Genomic DNA, 19,768 nt, shown 5'->3' on the forward strand with positions numbered 1-19,768 from the left:
TTGATCTGGTGCTGGTACTCCCTGTATATAGCTCCACAGTGATCTAGTACTAGTACTCCCTGTATATAGCTCCACAGTGATCTAGTACTAGTACTCCCTGTATATAGCTCCACATTGATCTGGTACTGGTACTCCCTGTATATAGCTCCACAGTGATCTAGTACTAGTACTCCCTGTATATAGCTCCACATTGATTTGGTACTGGTACTCCCTGTATATAGCTCCACATTGATCTGGTACTGGTACTCCCTGTATATAGCTCCACAGTGATCTAGTACTAGTACTCCCTGTATATAGCTCCACATTGATTTGGTACTGGTACTCCCTGTATATAGCTCCACAGTGATCTAGTACTAGTACTCCCTGTATATAGCTCCACATTGATTTGGTACTGGTACTCCCTGTATATAGCTCCACAGTGATCTAGTACTAGTACTCCCTGTATATAGCTCCACATTGATTTGGTACTGGTACTCCCTGTATATAGCTCCATTCTTGTAGGTTTAATTGTATTCTTCTTGTGCTACTATTTTATTTTTAAACTATGCATTGTTGGGAAGGGCTCGTAATCAAACATTTCACGGTAAAGTCTACACCAGTTGTATTCAGCACGTGACATACAATTGGATTTGATTTGACAGACACAGGGTAGGTTGTCGTTGTAAAAATAATTTGTCCTTAACTGACTTGCTTAGTTAAATAAAGGTTCAATTAAAAAATAACAACAAAAGAATAAACACACACACACTGTTTTAGGGTCCCAATCAAAAACTCATAGTATTGAAATGTGGGAGTTTAAGGCTCTGTATCTACAAATCTGCTCTCCTTCTCCCTTCTTACCCAATTTAAAGCAATACTGATTTAATAACACCAAAACATGCTACTGAGAAACCCATAGCAGAAAACGAGCCTACACCGCCCTCTGCTGTTTATTCAGTAATATGACCCCACTCTGAAAACAGAAAAATACTTTCAACAGTAGAGTCCATAGCCAGCAGTGGCGATAGAACAATCTTCAGCAGGAATGAGCCTGTGCTTTAAACTGACAGCTGGGAAGATGATGTTTTATTGTGGTTTGTGCACAAACTGTTATTTATCTGGGTATTGTGTCTGAGTACTTCAGTGCAGCACAAAGTGTGTATATTTCAAATATTTAAATATTACATTTCAAGACATTAGACTGGAGAGGCAGAAGACAAATTTAAGTTATTCATTAACATGACTGTGAAGTGCAATGATTATGTTGTATTTTATTTAATTGTATTATATTGTATTATTTTAATGATTACTTCATTGGCAAAGTGGGTAAACTTAGACAGGAATTGCCAACAACGAACAGTGAGCCATTGTATTCATGCATAAAAAAAACTAATAATGAAAGAAAAGCATTTCAAGTTTTAATTTTGTAAAGTTAGTGTCAGAGCGATGATGTTAAAATGATTGTTATCGATCAATAATGACAAATCTCCTGGCATTGACAACTTAGATGGAAAGCTACTGAAGATGGTAGCTGACTCTATAGCCACTCCTATCTGACATATCAATCATCTTAGCCTAGAGGAAAGTCTTTGTCCTCAGGCCTGGAGGGAAGCCAAAGTAATTCCGCTACCCAAGAGTAGCAAAGCGGCCTTTACTGGTTCTAACAGCAGATCTATACGCTTGCTGCCAGCTCTTAGCAAATAGTTGGGAAAAATGTATTTAACCAAATATAATGCTGAATATAATTCAGAGCTATCTATCTAATATAACTCAAAGGGTTCTTTAATGGAAGCTTCTCTAATGTCAAACATGTAAACTGTGGTGTACCACAGGGCAGCTCTCTAGGCCCTCTACTTGTTTATCTATTTACCATTGACCTGCCACTGGCATTAAACAAAGCATGTGTGTCCATGTATGCTGATGATTCAACCATATATGCATCAGCAATCACAGCTAAAGATGGGGAGAGGTCTGTCTGTAATAAAGAAATGCTCTGCTTTTTTGACACCACACTCCAAAAATAAAGTTCTGCAGTCTCTAGTTTTGTCTAGTCTTGACTATTGTCCAGTCGTGTGGTCCAGTGCTGTAAGGAAATACCTAGTTAAGCTGCAGCTGGCCCAGAACAGAGAGAAACGTCTTTCTCTTCATTGTAATCAGAGGGCTGATATAAATACTATGCATGTCAGTCTCTCTTGGCTAAGAGTTGATGAGAGACTGACTGCATCACTTCTTCTTTTTATAAGAAACATGTGTTGAAAATCCCAAATTGTTTGCATAGTATACTTACACACAGCTCTAACACATACACACTTACTACACCAGACATGCCAACAGGAGTCTTTACACAGTCCCCAAATCCAGAACAGATTCAATAAGGAGTACAATGTTATTTGGGCCATTATTGCATGGAACTCCGTTCCATCTCATATTGCTCAAATAAACAGCAACGCTGGTTTTAAAAAACATATAAAGCAACACCTCACGACACAACACCTCTCCCCTATTTGACTTAGATAGTTTGTGTTTATGCATTGATATGTAGGCTATGTGTGCCTTTAATTATTTTTTATATAGTTCTGTCCTTGAGCTGTTCTTGTCTATTAATGTTCTGTATTATGTCATGTTTCATGTTTTGTGTGGACCCCAGGAAGAGTAGCTGCTGCTTTTGCAACAGCTAATGGGGATCCTAATAAAACACCAAATACCCAAAAATGGTATTGTATTATATTTTATTGTATTACATTATATTGTATTTTCTTGTATTATACTGTATTGTGTTATATTGTATTATATTGTAGTGTATTATATTTTATTGTATTGCATTTTATTGTATTGTATTTGATTATATTGTATTGTATTCACTTAGGATTGAGAAGCAGTAGAAGTAGGCTAGAGGTCTATTTTTATCATGTCATTCATTGGTCAGGGTGAGTAGGCAGGCTTCGACCAAAGTTCACAGTGGCGTATTCAGTGGAAGAAGTGCCCTCTTTAGCGATGGCAGCGGTGGCTTCGTTGGGCCTCCTGGGGTTCTTGTGGAAGTTGACACTGCCGTAGTGAAGTGAGTCAGATGGGTTTGTGGGTAAATTGGTTGTGGTCACCGGACCTGAGTCTAGCTGTAGGGGGTGCAGTTTTGTTGCACCATGGCCACCCTGAAGAGAAGGAAGAAGAGGAGGAGGAGGGAAAGGAGAAAGAGGATGAGCAGAGAAAGAAAGAAGATGATGAGGAGTACATGCTGAAGGAGAGAACATAGTTTGACACACTTACATAAACTCTCTCTCTCTCTCACACACACACACACACACATTTATATTATTCCCCTTCTGCTCTTACCCTGTGTGTTGAGGAGGCAGCTCCTGTGGACATTTTCTTAGTCCCCACGAGGTCAAATGCTAATTCTAGGTGGTTTAAGGTTAGAATTATGTATAGAGTTAGGGTTAGGAGCTAGGGTTAGTTTTAGGGTTAGGGTTAGTAGCTTGGGTTAGGTTTAGGCTTAAGGTTAGGTTTTTGGGTTGAGGTTAGGGTTAAGGTTAGGGTACGGATTAGGGTTAGGATTAGTCATTTGGCACGCTCTAATCCAGAGCAATTTACAGGAGCAATTAGGGTTAAGTGCCATGCTCAAGGGCACATCAGCAGATTTTTCATGTGGTCGGCTTGGGGATTTGAACCAGCAACCGAAACAAAGCTCTTAACTGCTAAGCTACCTTCCCTAGAACCACATTTACTTATCAAAGGTACATTGTCTTAGTGTTGATGGTCATATGGATGAAGATGCAGGAGACATGGTGTTCAGTGTGGTGGTCACTGCGGTGGTGGTCACTCCGGTGGTGGTCACTGCGGTGGTCTTGGGTGACGCTAATGGTTAGAGGCACAAAAATATTTTTTAACTGCATTGCACAATTACAGCCACACAAAGAGTGGGCCACATACAATAGACGACTATTATAGAGGTGCAATGCATGATGTTGATGATCTTCACATGCAAATCGTGCTTGATAAAATGTTTCATATCGGCAGTGATCAAATGATCTAACCACTTAACATTAAACATAATCTGTTCACAGAGACAGTCTCTTATGACAAGAAAATATGAATTATGGAATAATACAGTAGCTCCACAGATCTTTGATTATGAAAACATAACGCAGTTAATTGGTTTAAATTACCAATAGGCAGCTGGACATGGTACAGACTGTGGTTGACGTCACAGAGCAAAAACTACAACTGAAGTGCAAAAAGGAACTGGCAAAACCCCTAACCCCTTCACAGACCACAATCTCATGACTGAGCATGCCCAGAAACGATTCACCACAGGAAGTGACAAAAATAAAGGGGTCTTTCACAATGTGTCTTTCCTTGATTACTTGTGTCTTCTCTCTTAGCCTCCTTCTAGAAATATATTGGAGGAAAAGGCCAGAGGGGCGGGTACCTTGGAGAATCTCCTTCAATGCGATTGGAGAAGGAGGCAAAGAAAGAGGATACAAGGAAAGACAAATTGATAAGGAAAGTAAGCAACAAAACAGGAAGTGCTGACTGTATTTGTACTATGGAAGGCTATCTATAGAATTGTGTTTTATACTCTGCATATTCAAAGAAACACACAAATAAATGGTCCATCTAACCCAAAGCAAAAATAGCAGCTTTGTGACCAATTTACTAGTAGGCCATATTTCTCTGTTGTCTAAAATCAAAATAAATTGAAGAAAAAAACTATGCTGAATAGATGATATGAATGGCAAACCTTACACTTACCATTAATATCTTTAAATTGTACTTCAGTGATCTAGTCAATGTAGGCAGTAGTTTTCCCGCCACAACAGAATATCCCTGTATCCTCCCCAGTCAGATTGGTGATGGTCATAGTGAAGACTCTCTCTCTTCCCTTGTCTTGTCAGACACAAAAAAATGGACCTTGTTCGTTCGATTCTTTTCTAGATTGTAAATCTATATTACATTTACAGATGAAGTGACCATCTTTTTTTGCAGAAATACTTGACTCTGTCCTTATGGTCATTTGGATACTTGCAGCTGATGGTAGCGGTTCCTCCCAGATAAGCAATCTCTGTGAATGATCTCCTACAGCAGTTATCTGTCAATGGAAAAAACCTCAGCCTTTATTAATAACCTCAGTCTTTCCTTTCACCCTTAGTTGACTGACCGCCGTGACTCGTTATTCTCATCACACAGGGAATTAATAATTTAGTTAAATTAAAGTGAAAGTCTCTAACCTTCCTTTACTTCCAGCTCCACCTTAGTCCTACAGCAAGTTGACGACGTGTCTGGTGTGTCCGCATCATAGTAGTAGCATCCTTCATCTCTATAATCCAGTTTTTCGATGACCACCGTGAAGAGTTTACTGTCAGTGTCTTTCAGAGAGAATATGTCCTTGTTCTCCCAGGGGTTCTTTGTCTCACTGCTAATTTTCTCTTCACAACTCTGGCTGGACTTCTTCCAGAAACATTTCTGGTTGCTTTTATATGCATCTGGGTATTTACAGTTGAAGATGGCAGTTCCTCCTGAGTATCCTTCCACTTCAAGGCAGCTTACAACCTGAGATTGACATTTACGTCATTTATCAATCAGTCTTATACAGTCACTGCATTCAACTAAGGTAGATAAAACTACCCCATATCACAGTCTTAGGAAGTAAACACTTTCCTCAATAATGCAGCTATCAATATTGAGATGAGACATTTTAAAACAGAGGTGGCATCATATTATCCAAAACAAATTGGTAGTCCAAACTCTAGAGTAAAAGTTTTTATATGAAGACTAACTAGGTGTTATTACATTGTTATAAAGTGCTATAACAAGCTTATTACCTGTCATGAAGGAGAGGATGGTGATTATCAGTAGGTTCCTCATCTTGTAGATTCTGAGGCTCAGCTTCTCTCGTACACAGTGAGAGTGAGAGACTCAGTAATGTCTGGTTGGTCCAACTGTCTCGAGATGTAGTTCCTGATATACTGTAATGCTATGTATTCAACAATTGATCTCTACTCTCTTTCTCTCTTTGCACTGGTACATTCGAACAAACTATGTACCTTCCTCCTTCTGCATCTCTCTCTCTCTCCATTTCTATACTTGTGTCAACACTCCTACCACATCTTCTTTTTGACACTCCTTCCTGCTTCCTCCTTATGGAGCATAAAATAAAGGCCATGAAGCAGCTTGGCTGTTGAACTTCAATATTGGATATGGTGAATTCATCCTCTCTCAAGTTTTCCCCTTTTCAGCATGGTATCCTTTAAAAACTTACTTGGTTAACCATCTGTGGTTTGAAGAGCATTTTCATGAATCTTTTTTATGTCTATCTGAAATATCTTTTACTCAACCTCATGAACTGAATGCAGTTGACTGTACAAAGAGCCATTAGCTCGTTTACAGTGGAGCTACGTTTTAAGTGGTTTAGGCTTACTCCAATTCACTCTGAAGCCTATCCATTGTGCCTTCTGTTTTGATGGGATGAATCTTACTTGTTTAGCATGATTTATTTTGCGTCTTCCTATATTACTAAGACGTTAATAGTCCCACTACTGTGAGCCCTTTGAAGCTGAAAAATAGAGGAAACAGTATTGTCATCTTTTCCATCTCTCCCCATGTAATGTAATTTGCCTACATGAGAGCTCTCCTCTCTCTGTCTCTCTCCCTCTCTCTTTCTCTGAAAATCCAGCCAATGGCTAGGATTTTTGCGAACAAGCTTTACATGGAAACGAGAATTATGGGTACATTTATTTATTTTATTTGACCTTTATTTAACTAGGCAGGTCAGTTAAGAACAAATTCTTATTTACAATGACAGCCTACCCAGGCCAAACCCTCCCCTAACACGGACGATGCTGGGCCAGTTGTGCGCCGCTCTATGGGACTCCCGATCATGGCCAGTTGTGATACAGCCAGTATCGAACCAGGGTCTGTAGTGATGCCTCCAGCACTGAGATGCAGTGCCTCATGAAGCTGGTTGCGAGAATGCCAAGAGTGTGCAAAGCTGTCATCAAGGCAATGGGTAGCTACATGGAAGAATCTCAAATATATGTTGATTTGTTTAACACTTTTTTGGGGTTACTACATGATTCCATGTGTTATTTCATAGTTTTGATGTCTTCACTATATTCTACAATGTAGAAAATAGTAAAAATAAAGACATTGGAAAATAAAAACCTTGGAATAAGTAGGTCTGTCTGAACTTTTGACTGGTACTGTATATCTCTCTCCCATGGAAATGTCCCACTCCTCAAGGTGGACAATTAAGGTTTCCAAATTATTTCAAACGTCTTTCTTCTGGCCAAAAACACATGTAGGGTTGGGCAATTCCAGTCCTTGATGGTCTGATTGCTGTCACAGTTTTGTTGCAGCCCAGCTAACACACCTGACTCCAATAATCACCTAATCATGATCTTCAGTTTAGAATGCAATTTTGGCATGTAACTACATAGTTCAACCCTCCAGTTCGTTGCTATAAAAATGCTATAAAAAAGGCTATAAAATGTTTTGTAGCAATTATTAGACATAGGTTACAAAACTTCGTTCAAATAAAGTGTTCTACCAAAAAACCTGTAGCATATTAGCCTACCTAACTTCCTCTACAATATGTCGAGCCTCCTTTAATATGGCAAACCATTCCACCTTAAAAAAAACATCCTCCACTGAGTCGTCTCGCTCTGCCCCAGTCCTATCACTGCCGGACTTCCACTGTTTTGAATTTGACTCATGAGAGAAACTTAGCCCATAGGGATTTTGATTTTTAAAGCATAAGACACGCAATGCAAATCTTGTAAGGCACAATTTGCCGACCCAATACAGAAGGCATCGACACCTAATTGCAATAGCCGTTTCCTACAGCAGTTGTTAGGACAACACGGGCAAGTTGGTAAAACTGCGTAACGTTATATGCTACGTTTTGTAGAAGCTGGCGACATTAACGTTATTAATTAAGACTTCCAGAATATGGTATATTAGGCAACACTTTCTTTTGTGCGGGCGATAATAACTGCTGTGTGATGCTACATTGTTTATTGTTGTCTGAATTGGTTGTTACACAGTAGCCTACTTACTGTAAGAGGTAAACACTTCCAATGCATGCTGCTCTGAGTCTTTCAAGCTCTAACCAATGATGCTCAGTCTGTCAACGTGAACTTTGATCCTCAACTTTGGTGTCCCATTTCACAATTTAAGCTACTTACTAACGTTATATGTCGATGTCTCTTTGTTGAGAGGAAATTTCAATGCAATTTTGACAGGATGACGGGAAAAGCAGCGTCGCCCATGTTTTTGCTTCACCCATCCAGGGGACTAATCGATGAAAAGTTCAGTTTAATCGTACAAAATTTGTCACAAATTCAAGATATCACCTTGCACGCGCTGATCCACTCAGATGATGGCGACTACTGGGAGGCCTTTGGCCACTATGTTAGTGATGCTACAGGATTTGTAAATGGTAGGCTACTTGTATTTAATGTCACACATCGGTTATCAATATTCTGAAGAGTTCAATTCATATTTAAAACCCTCTCACATAAACTACCCAAATATCTTTACAGTTGCCAATGATTCTAGTTTAGGAGGGACATATGATGGCGTGGAACCCATGGGACTGTTGTGGAGTATGAGACCAGTACCTGGCAGTAGAATTGGACTCAGGTAAACTGAAACTCCACCCTAAAAATAATACATTGATAAAGTTGTAATTTTGTCATCAAAGGACACCAGTTGAATTATAAACAATGTCTTGTACATTTAGGTTGAGGAAGAAGGAGGTCCACACTCCCATGGTAGTGCACATCTCTGTGTACAGGGGACACATGAGTCAGGGTTTCAGAGAGCAGGTGGCCCTGGCGAGTGTCGTCACAGAGCGCTGGTACATGGCCCCAGGAGTCCGCAGGGTCGACATCACAGAGGGAGGGGTCACAGGGACCCTATTCCTGCCACCAGGTATGTCATAGTTTTTAGCTACATACACCTCACTTTCAATAATTACAATTAAAATCATCCAAAGATATGATTTAGATATGATTATCATAAGTGGAGTGCATATAGCCCAGGTCTGAACAGACCATGTTGTGTTGGAAGGACCCGGGCCCTTCCCTGCCCTGTTGGACCTGTGGGGTGGAGGTGGCGGTCTGGTGGAGTATCGCTCTGCCCTCCTGTCGTCGCATGGCTTTGTCTCTCTGGCCCTGGAGTACATGACACCCCGGACCTCTGGGGGCTCAACCTCTCATGTGGGGAACGAATACTTTGAGGTACCAGTATATGTTACTAGACCACTGCATTTTGGCTGATCTGCACTGTCATATTTAGTGTCATAGGTGCCTCAAATTACAGTGATCAACTGATATATAGCATATATTTGACTTTCACAAGGTGATATGCTCTGTATATGGTGTATTCTTATTCAGGAAGGAAGCTATAACCTGTAGGTAATTAAACCCACAAAGCTCATCCAAAGGTTCGTTCACCTTGTCTGTGCAACCAATCCCTTGCGCAACCTACACATTCAACTGTTATTTGTAGGAACTGACATTGGATTTTGTTCTTATCTTAATAGTGTGTTGTAAAATGTGTCATTGGGTTACGTATGTTGAAGTATGAACCTTAAAGAGAACATGACTAGACAACTAGACCTATTTCCTACAATAGAAAAAGTATGAGAAATGTATGCACTCACTACTGTAAGTCGCTCTGGATAAGAGTATCTGCTAAATTACTAAAATGTAACCTTCTCCCACTTTTATGGTACTTATATTAATATTTAATAAAGTTATTACTACAGTAATAAAGAAACCAAATATCCTGTGTCAAAATATGACTGCTGTGGTAACAATTTAAAGTCAAGTTTTGTACGACAGTCTTAGTAAGTAGCCTTGTGCGAGCCGGAACGACTCATAGGGCAGGAGCCTACTATATCTCCTGTTTCTGTAGCGTGATACCCCCCCCTTGACGGGACGCTAGTCTATCGCAGGGGCTTACCCCCAATCTATCTCCTTATCTCCTTAATGCTGAGGGCCAAGCAGGGATGCATCAGGTCCCATTTTTACAGTCTTTGGTATGATTTGGCCGGGGATCGAACTCCCAACCTTCCATTCTCAGGGCGGACACACTAACCACAGTTGTTGTTCATATGAAATGTTATATTTTTCACTCTAGGCTGCGTTCACTGTTCTAAAAGAGCACCCTCAGGTGTGTGGGGACAGTATAGCGATACTGGGCCTGTCCTTTGGGACCTCAGTGGCTTTGGGGATGGCCGTGTACTCCACTGTGATTCAGGTAGGAGAGTGCTCTTACCACACTGGCAGAATAATGTGTAGATCTGTGTATATATTTGTGTTTTTGTCTGTGTGTGTTTGTATTTTGGTGTCTTAAACTGTTGGTCCTCTCTCAGCCCAGGTGTTTGGTATGTGTGAGTGGCAGTCATGTCCAGCCGGTGAAAGGCTCACTCTCTGATGTCTTTGGCGAGATTAATAAGTATGTGTACTATCACATGTTTAAAGATGTGTATGCATTTGTGCTTCCACTTTGATCCTCTAATAATAATTCAATTGAACTTACTCGTCTGTGTGTTTAATTTCCTAGAAACGTCCGTAACACTCGCTATGATGAGGAGAATCGAGTGATCTGGCGGGATCTGCTCCTACCCATTCCAACTGATCCAACCAAGAAAGTGGATGTGGGTTTAACTCAAACTGGATTTTACCCTGATTTTTATCTATACCCTCATTGTACTCACTTTATAGCTGTTCTCCCTTGTCTGTTTGACTTTATAAGGTATGTAGCATTGTCTATCCCCATGGTTTACTGTTGTGTCCTGGTTAGGTGGGGCAGCTGAAATGTCCTGTTCTAATGATTGTGGGTGAGGATGACCAAAACTGGCCTGCCACTGAGTCAGCAGAGGACGTGAGTACATTTTTTAACAATGCTTGGATTGCTGCAGAAATATGTATTATTAAGTGATTCTACTGTCATTTTTTACAGTATGTTTTTGACGCCCAACACTTTGATGTAGAACTGAAAGAGTTCTTGTGCCTCCTCAGATGAAGCAGATGATGGAGAAAGAAGGGAACAGTCACCTGCTGACCACTCTGTCCTACCCTGGAGCTGGTCACCTGATTGAACCACCGTATAGTCCTCATATCCGTGCCAGCAACTTCATGGTGGCTGGAACAAAACAAAAGTGTAATTTAACGTTGGTTGTGTGTGTGGTGTGTTTGTGTCCTTGTTATTATCAGAGACAGTTTGACAGTATCTTATTTTCTGTTTTGGGGATGTGTCATTTTCTACTGCTAATCGACAATACAACACACATTATCACAGTGATATGGTTGCAATGACTCATTTGTCTGGTAATATGTGAAGAACTCTCGTCACACATGCTGTTTGTTTTGCCTGGAGATAGACAAATTACTCCCTGTTAATGTTTTACGAGGCAATAAATACAATTTTAAATCAAGTACATTACATACTGTCAGTCTGAAGAGCAATTTAAAAGTAATGGCTGTTTCCATGGCTGTTTCTAGCAAACATATAGAAATGGGTTGTGTGAAGCAGTGGAATAATCACACTTGTTCTCTTTATGTTTGATGTTTCCCCTCCTGATTTGATTGCAGTGGTGGTTCTTTGGGGAGGAGAGACAGCACCACACGGTCACGCACAGGAAGACTCCTGGAAGAAGATCCTTTCTTTTCTGGAGGAGCACCTATATAGAAGCACAGATGTGACCTCACAGTCAAATCTGTGACCAGGCCAGAGACACAGACATATTATTACATTTTTTGTAATTATGACTTATCTTAATTCTCACCGGAGATGTGATGAAAAAATAATTATGTTGACAAGTGTGCATGGGATTAAACCACATAAATCAACGAGCCGATGTCTTAATCCAAATTTCGTGTCATTCCCTTTCTCCTGGTTTTGGTGATCTACACGAGCCATAACGTTCAAAGATTGAGAAGATCTCTCAGAGTTAGTGCATTGTTACAAATGTTTCATACAGTCTTTCATTTCAATTAAATAGACCTTATCACTGCTTTCTTTCCAGTTTTACTGCTGTCACAAGCAATATTGTATCTAAACCTGATAACTTACTACTGTGCATTTCTACTTTTACGAAGGCGCTATTACTAATAGGTTGTACAAAATTGTCTTCCTTGAATAAAGGAAAGCGTTTGAAAATGTAAGAACTCACCCCATTCCTTTTTTTCATGGTCAGTTATCTGAATATCAAATCATCTCTGGATAACAGTTGTGTACCTTACTGTGATTGTTTCCGTTTGACCATTTTAATATCAAACAAAAGTCACTATTCTCATTCACAAAATATCAAGAGGTTCTCGAGAGGTATCGATTCTCAAGTGACACTATTGTAATGTAAATTTACAAAATGATCACATCTCGGCCACTACCTCAAGAGGTCACGCACTCGCCCTACAGTTGTCCCCCCCCTCCAAGCGGATCATTGTAAACAGAATTCTCTTTCAGCCCAACAGTCCTATAGTATAAATGGTAATAGCAGAGCAAAGTTTTTGAAACAACTGAAATGTATAGACATTTTCCTAATATTTGAGACTTTTATTTGAAATTACAGTTACAGCTTTACAGCATGTTCCATTCTGAAATGGGTACAGTAGTCGGCTGCACTGAGCCATGTAAAACTATGGAAGCCCATATTCGCTCGGCCGCTACTTATTTTTTATGTTGATACTATCATACAAATTGGAGATGTTTTTAATTTGTAATATTGTGTGTTGATTTCAAAGGTGGCACCACAGGTCCTACAGTCAAATCAAAATCCAATTTTATTGGTCACATACACATGGTTAGCATATATTAATGTGAGTGTAGCGAAATGCAGTCATGAGGGGCAAATTACTTTCCTGGGGCTCAGAGTTTTTCCTGATCTGGTGACCTAACCAACTCTGGGCCCACGTTGAACAGTATGCCATAGTAATAAATAAATACATGTTATATGAGCTATGATGGAACCAGATCATTTTTCTAATCAGTTCATATGGTTAAAGAAAACATTTCAACCCTGGCAAACTGCAGCAACCTTTACTTGTTCATATGAAATCTATTTCTATATAACCTGTACATGACCATATGATCATTTATCACTCCAGTGTTAATCTGCTAAATTGTAATCATTCGCCTACCTCCTCATGCCTTTTGCACACAATGTATATAGACTCTTTTTTTTTCTTTTTTCTACTGTGTTATTGACTTGTTAATTGTTTACTCCATGTGTAACTCTGTGTTGTCTGTTCACACTGCTATGCTTTCTCTTGGCCAGGTCGCAGTTGTAAATGAGAACTTGTTCTCAACTAGCCTACCTGGTTAAATAAAGGTGAAATAAAAAATAAAAAATGCACTATTCAGAAATCACTGCCATTTCCTGGGTGCTAACATTCTAATAGTTTGCCTAATTTCAGTTTGTGACAAAACAAGCAAGTATTTAAACCGCGGTGATATATATTTTTTATAACCAAAAATATTGTATTTTCAGCTGTTTGAAGCTGGTGTACAAAACTGAAAAAACCAAACTTAAGAACGGAAAGCATAGAAATTGCGGACATGGAATAGATCTACCGCTTCTTAGACTTGCTTTCGATGACAATGACAGATCTATAACACACATTTCTATGTGAATTTGGTCGGGTCTCCCAAAAAGTTATATTGCAGCTTTAACTAGGCAGGGAGGCCAAAACTCCAACCCACCAAAACAGGTTGAAATTTCAGACAGTCTTTTCATACCGTTCTTTACACTAAAAGGACGTTATCATCCTTTTCACAATTTCACAGTATTATTCCAACCTCATAGTGTGGAAATATATATGGAACACAGGAAAATCATGTTTTTGACTGCACTGGGCCTTTAAGAAATGGGTTAGCATTAGCCTGTTTACACCAAAAGTGCTATATTTTTACAGTGATGACTCCCACTGCTCCGATTTTCAATAAACAGTTCTTGCTCAATGGCCGTAGCTGTATGGACTATAGGCTCTAAAGCACTTTTTGAAATGTTGTTTTGAGGTCTGATAAATATTGTTTGTAAAGTTTAGAGAAATGTACGCTCTGACATGTTCATTGTTGAATGTTATTAATTGATTTCAATGTCAAGGAGACCCATGATAAAGGCTGTTTCATGCAATATTTTGTCTGGAGTTAGATGTTAAACTGGTGTTAAACTGGTGATATCTGGTTCTTCAAGGACAGTGATCTAATACATTAAGTCAAAGTTCATTAATGCGCACGGGCAGTCCCTGTAAGGGCAAAGCATCCAATAACATTTCTGTAAATATCATTTTTTATCCTTATCACCAGAACATTTCTGTAATATAGGGTTCAGACAAACAAAGGTTCATCTTCTCTTAGTTTCTATTAGGAGAGGGTCAATGCATTTGTTTTAGAGGACATTTCCACTACAACAATCTGTGACATGAATTCTGTTCCTGTGTTGACTGTAAAACCATGGAGAGCCCTCTTTGATGAGAAGTTCCATGTGGTTGTGGGGAACTTACCACCGACACAGGAGGTCACACTACATTCTTTACATCAGTCGGAAGACACAGACTACTGGGAGGCGTTTGGGCACTATGTCAGTGATGCTCAGGGAAGGGTCACAGGTGAGAGATATTATTTCATCATATCTTTAACCAATTTCTAAAGAAACACCTCTAAATACCAATGGGAAACATTCAGTAATAATGCTAAATCATCTTTGTCTGAGACAGTACCTTCATAGAAGTATTAGGGAAAGTCACCCAGTAAAATACTACTTGAGTAAAAGTCTAGAATTATTTGCTTTTAAATGTACTTAAGTATGAAGAGTAAATGCAATTGCTAAAATATACTTAAGTATGAAAAGTAAAAGTATAAATCATTTCAAATTCGTTGTATTAAGCAAACCAGAAGGCACACTTTTTTTAAACATTTATGGATAGCCAGGGGCACGCTCTAACGCTCAGACATAATTTACTTACTAAGCATTTGTGTTTCGTGAGTCCAGAGCAGAGGCAGTAGGGATGACCAGGGATGTTCTCTTGATTAGTTCGTGAATTGCACGATTTTCCTGTCCTGCTAAGCATTTAACATGTAAGGAGTACACTTGGGTGTCGGAAAATGATTAAAAAAAGTAAAAGTACAGATACCCCAAAAACAAAGTATTTTTACTTAAATACTTTACACCACTGGTCTGAGATTGATATAGTATGGCGAGGTTAATGATCTATTATCATCAAGCACTTGAATGAGGTAAAAAAAAGTATGTGACTAAGATTTTGACAGACTGCTCAGTGTAAGTGAAAAATGTTTGGCTAAAGTAGACACATTTTAATCACAAATGAATGTGCTACTTTATGTGCATGTATTTACCAAAAGTTTGGACCTTGTTTTTTTTGTTTATAGTTGCCAAAGATGAAAGTTTTGGGGGCACATATGAGGGTGTTGATCCAATGGGTTTGTTGGTGAGCATGAGACCAATACCTGGCAGTAGAACTGGACTCAGGTAAGCACTTCAACCCCATCCGATTTTGTTAACGTTTCATTTTTGGAGATTGTGTGCTTTTGAACCTCTCAGTATCCCACTGCTGCCACCATATGTAATGATGCTACCAGCTGTTCTGTTGGTACTTTCTGACCCTTAGATTCAGGATCAAAGAAGTCCACACTCCCATGGTGGTGCACATCTCTGTGTACAGGGGACACGTGAGTCAGGGGTTCAGGGAGCAGGTGGCCCTGGCGAGTGTCGTCACAGAGCGCTGGTACATGGCCCCCGGAGTCCGCAGGGTCGACATCACAGAGGGAGGGGTCACAGGTACCCTGTTCCTGCCACCAGGTAAACTACATGCCTAGTATACTGAGTGATCACATCCGTGCAGGACAATTTGTATCGGTGGTTGTTCACTGTAACTGCATTCACTACAAGGGGAGTGTATGTTTTAGTTGCTTGAACCAGGTTCAAGACACAAACAACAATACATGAATGATTTACTTTTGTTAGGTTTAAATTAACCTTGGAAAATGATTAGTAAAGCTAAAACCATGTTCATTCACCCATTGGGTCATACAGCTGCATAAGACAAAGACATGGTTCCACCAGTGGCAGTATATGTACCCCAGTTTAGGAGGAGTCTCCTCCTCTCTAAACATTACATCTTTATTACTTGACAGGAAGTTAAGTGATGGTGTCAACAAACGGTTCCTTCTCCCTTAATGTGACCTGACCGCACCTCGGCACCCTTCCTCACTAAACCACATCTCTCCACCCTTATCAGTGCCTGCCAACATGTGATCGTCTTTCCTTCACTCAGTACATTCCAAGCTTAATTGCCTCCACCATATACATTCCTCCTCCAGATAACCATTAACTTCTGGTGTATAAACCAGACTATGGCACTCCTCATATTTCTAGTACAACTGATGATTAACAATATTTAAAGTTTCGAAATCCGACCCCATCACTATGGAGGACAGAGCTAAAGAACTATACAGTACATGGATGTAAAGATGCATGCTCTGCTCTCAGGTAGACACTAACAATAATGTTTTTTGTCATGTTATCCTGAAGGTCCCGGACCCTTCCCTGGAGTTTTAGACATGTGGGGAGGTGGTGGCGGCCTGGTGGAATATCGAGCTGCTCTCTTAGCATCCCACGGTTTTGCTGCCATGGCATTGATGTACCTCTTCCCAGATGCACAGAAAGCTGCTACCATTGGCTTCCATTACATTGAGGTGTGTATCTGCCCCATTTTCATATGGAGATACAAAAGAGGAATTGACTTGGGGACTTTGAAAACCACTGTCTTACATACTGTATAATGTTGATTTCTTGTCTCAGAATGCTTTCAGACTGCTGCAGGATCACCCTCTAGTGGCCTCTGACAAAATTGCCCTGCTTGGCACGTCCTTTGGTGCCTCAGTCGCTTTATCCCTCGCTGTCTCAGAAACTGTAAAAGTACGTCTCTATGCAAGTCCTTTCATCTCCTGTTCATTTTCTGGATAAACATGCATTTGTACTTGCACCAGACCAATAATGCCCCTGTCTTAATTCATCAGTATGATTTTCGATTTGTAGTTGCGAAATGTTTACCATTTACCACGATATTGGAAAGTAAATTACATTCATGTCTATCTATACATTTTATTGATCACTATATGATTCTAAACGATGTATGTTTCTTGGGGAAAAAAATGTAATTATCCAATATGTACAGTGTAAATGAACGCTTGTCTACCTTTTTAGCCAATATGTTGTGTGTGCATCAGTGGCAGCCATGTTCTTACACTCAAAGCCAACCAGTCCATTGCGGAATCCTTCAAAGTGATGAAAGAGTGAGTTTGTACCTGTGTTTGTGTATATGTGCATATGAATGTGTTGGTATATTGGCATAGCATTGACTTTGGGAGAGGACAACGTACTAATGAATTGCACCTGACCATTGACCATGTGTTTGCAGACACGTCCATAAGTCTCGCATGGATGAGAACAATTGCATAATCTGGAGGGACACTCTTCTACCCATTCCAGAGGATTCTGACCTGAAAGTAGATGTAAAAGACTCACCATTTCAGAACCTTGGGTCTCGACCGGCTTGTTTTGAATTATATTTTCCTCATTCACAAAATGGTGGTCTTGATATAAATCATTATTTTTTGTTATTTTCCCAGGTGGGGAGGATAACATGTCCATTACTACTGGTTGTCGGACAAGATGATACGAATTGGGCCGCTGTTGAATCAGCTGATGATGTGAGCAATGTTCCTGTCAATATTGAGTGTGTCCTTATGTAGCCTACTCTTATAATGGATTTGCGTGAATGGATGTATTCTCCATGAGCTGAACTCAGGCTTTAGGGTAAATCATGCATTGATATCAATGGGATGATTTCTTGTGAGAAGTATTGCTTGGATAGGAACCCTGTTAAAGTTCATCAATTGCTCCTTCTCAGATGACGCAGATGATGGAGAGAGCAGGGAACAGTCACCTGCTGACCACTCTGTCCTACCCGGGAGCTGGTCACCTGATTGAACCTCCCTATGGTCCCCACTGCAGGGCTTGTACCTTTGTGTTGCAGCCAGGACAACAGAGAGGTGCCTTTGCAGAGTCATTCATGCAGACAGACTGTGCTTTTATAGTTCTTGTGCTCCTATAGGATTCCCGATACATTCCTCTGGGACCACAGGGATTTGCAATGTTTTGCTCTAGCTCAACATTACCACACCAGATGAAACTAGTTCACGAATGATCCTACAGTTCTATATTTTTCTTATGTACTGTAACTTGAATGCATTTTTATGTAGGTCTACATTACACAGTCATAGGAATACCATGTCTCAAAAGTCTTATATTTAAAGCAGTCATTCCAACTTTTGCAGTGGTCGTGCTGTGGGGAGGCCTCGCCAAACCCCACGCCGTTGCACAGGAAGACTCATGGAAGAAGATTCTAGATTTTTTGCAAGAGCATCTCTGTCACAGTGTCAAACCCCATGTGTATTCCAGACTGTGAGCATTGTCTTACGTCAGGTTGCGTCTCTCCTACGTGTGAGAGAAGATTCTAGGTTTTCACCAAGAGCATCTCTTCCAGAGCAATGATCCACAGTCTGATTTTGAGGTCATCACAATCAAACAAAAATATGCTGAATTGATACTAAGATGACAACAGCCCAGATGCAGTGAGAGTGTACTACAGCATCAACCGTCACATTGGTGCAAGATGAGTTCAAGATTTCGCTGAAAGTCTGAGTTATACCCACCCATCTCAACTTAGTTTTCAGTCCTTTTTGCCGAAGCAATGTCACTGAATTCTGAAGAGGACTTTGTGTATTATTTCTGTAGTTTCAAAGAATCAATGATTTTCTTCCTGTTTTCAAAGATGTCAATCCACTCTCTGGTATTTAATAGTAAAACTACAGTACTGTAGAACTTCAAGGCCACCACAGGTGAAACAGCATGGTAGGTATAATCGTAATATTGTCATACAATAAATGTAAACTGAATGTATCTATTTATTTATTTATTTATTTTCAAATCTAGAAATATACGTTTTTGCTAAATAAATCAAATAAAATGTTATTTGTCACATGCACCGAATACAACAGGTGTAGGTAGACCGTACCATGAAATGCTTACTTACAAGCCCTACTTACAATGCAGTTTTAAGAAAAATAAGAGTTAAGAAGACTATTTACTAAATAAACAAATTACCGTGAGTAATCGGGTACAGATTACTTGAGGTAATTCTACATGTAAGTAGGTGTAAAGTGACTATGCATAGATAATAAGCAGTGAGTAGCAGCAGGGGGGGGTTAATGCAAATAGTCCGGGTAACCATTTGATTAGCTGTTCAGCAGTCTTATGGCTTGGTGGTAGAAGCTGTTAAGAAGCATTTTGGACCTAGACTTGGCGCTCCAGTACCGCTTCCCATGAGGTAGCAGAGGGAACAGTCTGTGACTAGGGTGGCATTAGTCTCTGACCTCCCTATAGGATGTCTCATCGTTGTCGGTGTTCAGTCTACCACTGTTGTGTCATCGGAAAACTTAACAATGGTGTTGGAGTCGTGCCTGGCCATGCAGTCATGAGTGAACAGGGAGTACAGGAGGGGACTAAGCATACACCCCTGAGGGGCCCCCGTGTTCAGGATCAGCGTGGCAGATGTGTTGTTGCCTACCCTTACCACCTGGGGGTAAGGGTAGGAGATTTTTTTTTTGCAAACATCCTTTCTCAATTTAAAAGTAATCCTCAAAATGATCATCTAGTTTTTCAAAAGTATCAGTAATCTGATTACAATATTACAATAAC

General features: G+C 40.0%; 2 protein-coding genes and 1 long non-coding RNA gene across 7 annotated transcripts; 2 read left to right on the top strand and 1 right to left on the bottom strand.

The window, feature by feature from the left end:
* Positions 1–3,575: 3,575 nt before the first annotated feature.
* Positions 3,576–6,087, bottom strand: LOC112219124. Of its 2 annotated transcripts, XR_002948705.2 has the most exons (4): positions 5,799–6,084; positions 5,205–5,526; positions 4,729–5,065; positions 3,576–3,831 (listed from the first exon to the last, which is right to left on the bottom strand). It is a non-coding gene; the product is annotated as an uncharacterized LOC112219124 (long non-coding RNA). The 2 variants fall into 2 exon arrangements; XR_002948696.2 differs by having other exon boundaries at positions 4,729–5,526; positions 5,799–6,087.
* Positions 6,088–7,618: 1,531 nt separating this feature from the next.
* Positions 7,619–11,998, top strand: LOC112219231 (peroxisomal succinyl-coenzyme A thioesterase). 4 transcript variants are annotated; one of them, XM_024380490.2, is made up of 11 exons: positions 7,619–8,038; positions 8,217–8,413; positions 8,517–8,616; positions 8,717–8,907; positions 9,046–9,215; positions 10,120–10,239; positions 10,355–10,437; positions 10,546–10,639; positions 10,786–10,866; positions 11,004–11,145; positions 11,577–11,998. In XM_024380490.2, exons 2-11 carry the CDS (start codon positions 8,218–8,220, stop codon positions 11,705–11,707), a joined length of 1,308 nt encoding a protein of 435 aa, XP_024236258.1. In that variant the 5' UTR covers positions 7,619–8,038; position 8,217; the 3' UTR covers positions 11,708–11,998. The 4 variants fall into 4 exon arrangements, with proteins under 4 accessions (XP_024236258.1, XP_042151766.1, XP_024236193.1 ...); XM_042295832.1 differs by having other exon boundaries at positions 7,619–7,846; XM_024380425.2 differs by having other exon boundaries at positions 7,620–8,413.
* A 3,442-nt stretch (positions 11,999–15,440) lies between these two features.
* LOC112259732 (acyl-coenzyme A thioesterase 1-like) lies at positions 15,441–19,053 on the top strand. The gene is made up of 9 exons (XM_024434391.2): positions 15,441–15,475; positions 15,615–15,805; positions 16,538–16,701; positions 16,808–16,924; positions 17,213–17,301; positions 17,427–17,520; positions 17,638–17,718; positions 17,919–18,060; positions 18,346–19,053. Exons 1-9 carry the CDS (start codon positions 15,441–15,443, stop codon positions 18,474–18,476), a joined length of 1,044 nt encoding a protein of 347 aa, XP_024290159.2. The 3' UTR covers positions 18,477–19,053.
* Positions 19,054–19,768: the final 715 nt, after the last annotated feature.

The sequence above is a fragment of the Oncorhynchus tshawytscha genome, linkage group LG01 (genome assembly GCF_018296145.1).
Source record: "Oncorhynchus tshawytscha isolate Ot180627B linkage group LG01, Otsh_v2.0, whole genome shotgun sequence".
Taxonomy (NCBI): Eukaryota; Metazoa; Chordata; class Actinopteri; order Salmoniformes; family Salmonidae; genus Oncorhynchus; species Oncorhynchus tshawytscha.